Source organism: Cupressus sempervirens, chromosome 5 (genome assembly GCF_028749045.1).
Source record: "Cupressus sempervirens isolate cs-2001-9-10 chromosome 5, ASM2874904v1, whole genome shotgun sequence".
NCBI classification, from domain to species: Eukaryota; Viridiplantae; Streptophyta; class Pinopsida; order Cupressales; family Cupressaceae; genus Cupressus; species Cupressus sempervirens.
Window position 1 is genome coordinate 918069916 of NC_143122.1, and position 8997 is coordinate 918078912.

Consider the following 8997-nt stretch of genomic DNA (forward strand, 5'->3'; position numbering starts at 1 on the left):
TGTATTGGTGGTATTGGAATTATCTTTGGATTATGATCTTTGAATGGTAACCCTGAATAACCATCAAACTCAACCATCACATATGTTGGAGGCTCAGGTGGAGCACTACCTTGCTTGTAGACAATTTTTCGAATGTATCCAAGAGCCCCATTTACAAGACTAGCCTCTATATATACATTTGAAGTTAGCATGACCCTTGAATCCTTACATATTAACAACTCTAGATCAAGCTCATCATTTGAACAGTCATCTATTGTATTAATAGTACCTGCTTTTGGTGCAACACAACGTGCAACGAGATGCTTCAATGAATGTAGCATTTTTTTATTATGAGCATGAACATTTTCATTTGTTGAGAACAAATGAACATCATTATCAAATTCAAAATTTTTTGCAACATCTATGTTGATAGGGGTCCTTGACATTAGCAACCTCCAATCATCAATTTGGGGGTTTGCATCTCTTAGATTTGTCAAAAGTTGTTGAAATCTTTGTTGGTCAATATCTTCCCCATCTTGTCTAAATATCTTATCTAATGTGACAACAATCTTGAATTCTTGCCATAGCAACTTTGTGCCCCCATTTTTGTCATATGTTGCTGTATCATTGACAGGAGGCAACTAGCCCAAATCTCCCACCAATATTATAGATACACCTAAAATACAATTGATGAAAATAATTATTTTAAAAACTATGTATTAATTCATAAATTTGATTCAAATATAGTATATTTCACACATGAGTTAGCTATTCGTGATGCAAAAATAGAATCTTTACTTCCAAAGCTTATATGTGCAAATTGTGGGAATGCTTGGTGCAATCGTGAATCTATATTTTCCAACATGTTTTGACCAATGAAGCTCATTTCATCAATCAAAATATATTTTATATGTGACATTTCTTCTTGAAAACTTGTGAGTCTTGCTCCTTCCAGTTGAGAAAAATCTCTTATTGGTATCTTCAATTTTGAATGAATTGTAGAAGCTCCTACATTGAATGCTGCAACTCCTATTGGTGCAAGTAATAGAAGTGTAGAATGGGATGGCATTGCCGCATTTTGAAGAGATTGACTAATGGCGCCAATTAGATATGATTTTCCTGTTCATGTTATTCCTTGAATTATCAAAAACAACGGTTCTGCATTTTGATTTCTTTGGTAGTGCCTCATGATTATGTTGACTACCTTTTTTTGTTTCTCACCAAGGGTCATCTAGTTTATGCATTGAGGAATTTCATCATAGATAAGGCACTCATGATTCTTCATGTTACTTATGAAATCGATTGCTCTGGAAGTGTACTCTTCTCCTTGATAATCAATAGACCAATTTGTTTGTCTATCAACATCTCTTCTCCCCAACATGTCTATTTCTAAGCAATGTATATTTTAACCCTGGTGCAACCTAGATATAATCTCCCATTCATGTTTTGTAGTATTTCTATGGACATCTTCATTGTCTTCAATTTCATAATCATTTAGGTTTTCAACATTTTCTACAGACATTATACGTTGAACATGCCAAGGGTTGTAAGTGAATGTCTCGCAACTTTGTATGATAGAGGCATCATCATGACCAATATCCCGTTCAATATCACAGAATGGCTTGTAGAGAAGTAACTCTGATAAACAAAACTCAATCCATTTACCTGATTCAGTTGAAGGGATAGATACAAACCTAGGAAATACTCTAACAATTGCAGCTTTTCCCGTAGGCTCCCATTTGTTGTCTCTTTTTCTCTTAGCATTATATATCCATGATCTAGCTACATTAATTAATGCAAGACCTTCCATACATAATGGCCTTTTTTTATAACCATCAATGAAAGATTTTGTTTGTTCTTTATTATTCTCTTCATCATTTTCATTTTTATTATTTAGAGTTGTAGGTTTGAACATCTCAAGTGAGACATTTAGATTGACAAATCTTCTACTACACTCCACTAATGTAAGCTCTAATCACATATGGTAAGTTTCTTGAGTACCAATGTCTCTTTCTACAATTGTCTTAGTTAGAAGCCTCCTATATGCCCGTGCTACTAAATCATCTAGATTTTTCATATTGGATAGACGCATCAACATTTGCTGGTATGTTTCTGAACTTTTCTCTACTTTTGTTGCATACTTGGCGATATATTTTATGACAGCATGTTTGGAAAGAACAGGTTGCCAATCTATACTTGCTCTCCATAATTGTAGTATGTGGCGATTATGTGAATGGACTCTATCATAATTTCTCATTGGTTCAAATTTCTTTTCCCCTGTTTCCATGCCTTCATATAATTTTGATCCCCCCAGGTTTAATGGCCAAGGAGCATTATACCTACACTCCATGTAAGAAATATTATATTAAGCTCTGTCATTTTGTAGTAATTATTTATATATATTTAGTAAATATTTATTGGGATGAAATAATTACCTGCAAACCATCTTTCCCTTTTGTTCGTAGGCATGCACCCTCCTTACAAATCGTGTGTCACTCCACACAATTTAATATTTCCTCATAGTCACGGTCCAAATCCACCTCTGCAAGCTGTCTTTTGTTTTTGAGACATGGATGTTGTTGAAAATTGACCAATGCCTACAATTGAAGGTAAGAAAAGATAAGTACACTAATTAATATCGCATTACATGAATATATATAAATTGATTAACATGCCTGTATATTTCATTGATGAGAATCATTTCTAGGGTTCCATGCATGAACAATGGAGTGAAAATATCTTTCAACACTTCTTCTTTCCTCCTCATTTGACCAGTAAATTTTATCCACATCAGGTGCTCCTTCAATCCATATGAATCCATGTATGTGCGGGGACCCCATATGTTGCCATTCATATCTACACCAAAAGTCCTTGACATTCATTCCCTTTTCTAGAATCTCTTTTCTAAACATTGAGTTTATTAATTGCATATAGTGTGCAACTATGTGAGGATAGTCAATAATATTTTGTCTTCTCCAATTCTAAGGTTCTTGTGGATCAGTTGCCATTGTTCCTAGCATAAGTGAATGCAAATCAGGCCAATACATATCTGTTACACTTAATGTTAAAAATATTGTAGGAGTACCAATTTGATGAAGTAAATCTATCAATTTTGCACAAGATTTAGTCCAATATGACCGTGTTCCCCTTAATGATTTCCCAAACCACATCAATTTATTTTCTAGATTGGAGTGGGGTGTGTTTTCCATCTGTTGTCGCAACTCATGGATGATAATGGGCATGTCTTTAAAGTTTCTTTTCACAAACACCGACGATGAGTTTTGTGCACGATGTCTCATTATCATGTTGAATACAAAATATCTAAATCTGGGATGTTTTCCAAAACGATGATCCCTATAACGCATCAGATGTTTCACAAATTCGTGAAGATAAACCTACCACAGCCATGGCTCTAACCAATCAAAACTTCCATCAGGAAACAATGTTGGAAATGCCATATCAAGTAATCCTAATGTCACATATTCATTAATGGGAGATAGACCTATACTTGGCCAATCTATCAATGATGTTGGATTCACATCAGGGTTATTGACCCATGCACGAATAAGTTCCATTTCTTTTTGGGTATTAGGTGGTCTTGAAGCCATTGATGTTGTATGATCTATTATATTTCCTTCATCTGACTCCATGACTGGACCAACAAAAATAATCTCATTTGCATTTGAATCAAATTCCATATAGATTGTCTTTAATTTGGCAAAGATATTTTCATCTGCATTTCTAGGTAGATCATTGAGAGCATTTTCATTAATTTGGACATCTGAATAAAATTTATCATGCTCTACTTTGTATTTGAGTGCTTTGTAGACACAATCCCTATTCACAGTAAAGTTATAGTTTGTTCCACATTGATCTCTTTGTCTAACAATAATAATTGGCAAATTATCTATTGTGTGTGGCAATATATTGGAAACATGTTCTATATTTTGTGGGAAACTTATTTTATGCCCTTTATATTTATATTGACCGCCTATTGCATGTGTAACTTGAAGTATGGGGCTGACACATGCAATTAGCATTTCCTCAACTTGGGTCAAGTTCGCAAGCTCCTCAGGTTGTGGCCCTAGATCCATATTATTTAAAGCTGAAAATCTATTGTTTCCCTATTCTTGTCAACATCTATTGCATACTGGAACTTCTAATGTACGAACCACTTTCATTCGTAGATAGTATTCCTGACAAATATAACACATCTTTGGCATTTTCAAGCTATCTAGTTGTTGTCGAAACTGCATTTGGGATCTATAGAAATTATCCTTAAGAAATACAGTTGGGTTTTGTATATTTTATCTATTGCCTTGTCCACCTAAATTTATCCTATTTTGGCTTGTGGGATGAGGTGCTTCAGGAACACGCTCTATTGCTCTTGAATTTTCATTCTGGTGACTCATTTCAACAAATACAGGTAATGCCTGATTGTACCTCTTACTTGATTCAAAATCAACTTCATGTCTCCCTTGTGTTTCAAAATGAGATACTTCATCGAATGTTCGTTGACGAGTAATTCTATCCCTATTATGTAATTCCAATTCTTGTATTAGCAATCCTGCCCTTCTTCTAGCATAATTTAATCATCGGACTTCATTTTTCCTTCTTCTTTCTTCTTCTCTTTCAGCTTGTGCCATTTGTTCTTGTCATCGTCTACGATACTCTCTCTGGTATTCTCTCTGGTATGCTCTTTCTTGCTCCATTTGGTATTGTCTTCTTTCTTGATCCGATTGGAATTTCATACTTGATTTATTCATTTCTATGAAATAAATTTGTAACCAAACATTAAAAAAATAGTAGATTTAGTAAATTATTTTTTATAAAATTGGTTTAAAATATCACATTAATTTAGTGGCATTGCACTTTAGATAAGATAGATATTTATTCATTTCTAATTAATAGTTTAACAATTCACAAATACATATAGGAGGATCTTTTATATAGTCTTGTATGTATAATACTAAAATTATTTAAAACAAAGGAAAAATAACATACGTTCATCAAAATTGATAAGTCGAATAGACAAATTTATAAAAAAAATTGATAATGTCAAATAATATGACTCCTAGATTTCATTATAGTGATGCAAAAACATGTGGAATTAATTTTCTCAAAGTTCATTTCCTGATGACAATCATGTTGGGATCAACATCAATAGCATTTTCTCGAAGTACATTTTTTCGCTCAATACATCCAGTCTATTTAATCACTCTACACACCAAAATCTCACAAACACGACATGGGATGCCTGGGTGGATTATGATGGTGTAGAAAAGGTTCTGCACTTCTTTCTCTAGTATAATTCTTCTAAACCCAAAATCCCTCTATTTAACCACACAATAGATTTGAGCAACTGTCTACCAGAGTACATCAAGATTGGCTTCTTGGTTGCCACTGGAGAGTACACAGAGACGCACACTGTAAAAGTTTGGAATTTTACTTCTAAATATTTGTGGGAAGTCGGACCTCCTGGTAAATTACTTAGAAATGGCAATGCAAACAAATTTTCTATGAAAGTTTATTTGATATGTGTGTTCTTCATTGTTGTGGTCCTATGTGGCTTCATAGTTGTTTGCTGGTGGCAGTATTTCAGAAAAAGCGGAAGAGAAGGTAAGGCTAGGGAAGATAGCGATCCAGAGCTGGACGAATTCTGTTCTCATGGCCCTCGAAGCTTTTCCTACGTTGAGCTCAGTGCCGCGACAGGAAATTTTTGCAAAAAAGAAAAGCTTGGACAAGGCGGCTTCGGCAGCGTTTACAAAGGAATCCTGCCCGGCACTGGGGAGGCGCTGGCTATGAAAAGAAAAGCTCAAGGATCGAGACAAGGAAGAAAGGAGTATGTCTCTGAAGTTCAAACAATCAGCAGGTTGAGAAACCGTAATCTTGTGCGGCTTTTAGGATGGTGCCACGAAAAGGGAGAGTTACTTCTGGTCTACGAGTACTTGCCAAATGGGAGTCTGGATAAACACATTTTTGGGGAAGAGGAGGATACGCTGGATTGGAGCCGAAGATATAGTATCGCCTATGACATTTCCTATGCTCTTGTTTATCTCCACGAAGAGTGGGACCAGCATGTCGTTCATCGAGACATGAAGGCAAGCAACGTAATGTTGGATTCTAATTTCAATGCCAAGTTGGGTGATTTTGGTTTGGCGAGACTAACAGAATGTGACCAAGATAAATCCCATACGACCATGGTGGCGGGCACGCGGGGGTATGTTGCTCCAGAGTGCTACATAATAGGGAAAACCAGTCCAGAAGCTGACGTGTACAGCTTTGGGGCGGTTACACTAGAAATTGCCTGTGCAAGGCGGCCGATTGATCACAGCCTTGAAGAACACAATGTTTTCCCATTTCTTGTCAACATCTATTGCATACTGGACCTTCTGATGTATGGACCACTTTCATTTGTAGATAGCATTTGTGACAAATATAACACATCTATGGCATTTTCAGTTGTTGTCGAAATTGCATTTGGGATCTATAGAAATTATCCTTAAGAAATACAGTTGGGTTTTGTATATTTTCTCTGTTGCCTTGTCCACCTAAATTTATCATATTTTGGCTTGTAGGATGAGGTATTTCAAGAACACGCTCTGTTGTTCTTGAATTTTCATTCTGGTGACTCACTTCCACAAATACAGGTAATGCTTGAATGTACCTCTCACTTGATTCAAAATCAACTTCATGTCTCCCTTGTGTTTCAAAGTGAGATACTTCATTGGATGTTCGTTGACGAGTAATTCTATCCCTATTTTGTAATTCCAATTCTTGTATTAGCAATCCTGCCCTTCTTCTAGCATAATTTAGTCGTCGGACTTCATTTTTCCTTCTTCTTTCTTCTTCTCTTTCAGCTTGTGACATTTTTTCTTGTCGTTGTCTACGATACTCTCTCTGGTATTCCCTCTGGTATGCTCTTTGTTGCTCCATTTGAAATTGTCTTCTTTCTTGATCCGATTGGAAATTCATACTTGATTTATTCATTTCTATGAAATAAATTTGTAACCAAACACTAAAAAAATAGTAGATTTAGTAAATTATTTTTTATAAAATTGGTTTAAAATATCACATTAATTTAGAGGCATTGCACTTTAGATAAGATAGATATTTATTCATTTCTAATTAATAGTTTAACAATTCACAAATACATATAGGAGGAACTTTTTTGTGTAGATAAGATCTACAAATATACTAAATACCAAATAGTCTTGTATGTATAATACTAAATTTATTTAAGACAAAGGAAAAATAACATACGTTCATCAAAATTGATAAGTCGAACAAACAAATTAATAAAAAAAATTGATAATGTCAAATAATATGACTCCTAGATTTCATTATAGTGATGCAAAAACATGTGGAATTCATCAGTGAGGAAAAGGTTATTTTTGCCATCCATGTGCTCTTCATCATAGCAGATGTCTTTCATAAATTCAAAGAACCCAAATGATTTCTTCCATGCATCATGAATTTCCTTTGTATATATTCCCATCTGCAAGATTTGAGAATCTTGGACACCTCGAACATGAAAGCTCGCATTATGAATTTCATCTGGAATTTTTTTACAAGACTCAGAAATGATCGTTCCCAATCTATCCAAATAAGTTTGAACAATTTGGCTTGATTGCACCAAGTCGTTTGGAAGAAGTGGGCTTGTGATAGTGTTCTCAGAATTATTTTGTTGAGCATCGATAGTTAATTTTTTTCTGATATCTATAATGTAAGGATAAAAAATGGTCAGTATCAAAATGACAAGAATTAAGCTATGCATATATAGCAATAAATTGGTATTTGAAAGAGAAGAAGATTTGTTTGATTCTTTCTTATTGACATAATTCTACGCATTTAATTTCTTTTAACAAAAAACTTATATCTTCTTAAAATTATTTATATAATGTTCTAATCTTTGATTTAAAAATTTAAGAGTAAAATCTAACTTCAAATATTAAGGAGAAAATAGATAACATTCCATGAAATATATTTTTTTTTTTCTTCATATTTTGATAGACGTTAAAATTGAGATTTATAAGTAGAATAAAATTTATAAAAATTAAAAGACATTCTTAAATATAAAATTTAAATTTCCTAATGCATCATTTCATTTAAATGTGTACTAATCTTTCAGACTTAGCTGATAGATCTAATTGAACTTTTCTAATATATTTTAATATAAGGTTGAAATTTATAAATTTGAGAAAATTTGAACAAAATGTTAGAGATTATATCAAGGCCTAGGACCTACTTCTTACATACATCACAAGACAAGGTAGAGACCATGTAGTTTCTATTCTAACAAAGTTTTTAAGAATTATTTTTCATAAATTTTGTTCTTTAAAAATACATAACTAAATGATACCTATAATTTTAAACTTTCTTTTATTATCAAGCAATAAAAAATTAATTTCCCATAAGTCTATTCTCAAAAGATGCATAACAACAATACAATAATATTGATCAATCAATATAACATGAAAAATAGTATAATCTAAAATTTTATATATTAAAAATCATCTATCTATTAAAAAGATTACTACTCATTAATAAAAATTAATGTATCATGCATTATAAATATATAAATTAATTATAATTGTACATGTGTATCTATGTTTATTTATCTAAACTTGGATGTTTGATAAACTATACAATGGATTGGTTTCAAATCAATTTTCTATTTCTTAAAAAAACAACTCCTATTTTTATTTAAGAGTTTCCTTAAAGTATTAGATTTAAATTGCTTCATGATGTATAATGAGCTTATCTAAATTATTCTACTACTATTTAATATCATGATAGTAGTTGATAAAACCTATAATAGTATAATTAGCTAATCTCAAATCCATCTACTTTTATTTAATAGTACAATAATAGTTCATAGGACCTATAGCATATAATTAGTTGATTAAAAATTATTCTACTTTTGTTGAAAATCTTAATAATAGTTTGTAGGAGCTATAATTGATATAAATCTCATCTACTTTTATTTAACATAATGATAATAGTTCACATGACCCA

General features: G+C 32.8%; 1 protein-coding gene across 1 annotated transcript in view; it reads left to right on the forward strand.

The window, feature by feature from the left end:
• LOC149558905 (L-type lectin-domain containing receptor kinase IX.1-like) overlaps nucleotides 1-6485 on the forward strand; it is a 17393-nt gene extending 10908 nt beyond the window's left edge. The window contains exons 2-3 of the mRNA XM_089831101.1: nucleotides 4616-4670; nucleotides 5353-6485. Of these exons, the coding sequence (XP_089687227.1) occupies nucleotides 4616-4670; nucleotides 5353-6485 (1188 nt within the window). The remainder of the gene's footprint in view (nucleotides 1-4615; nucleotides 4671-5352) is intronic.
• Nucleotides 6486-8997: the final 2512 nt, after the last annotated feature.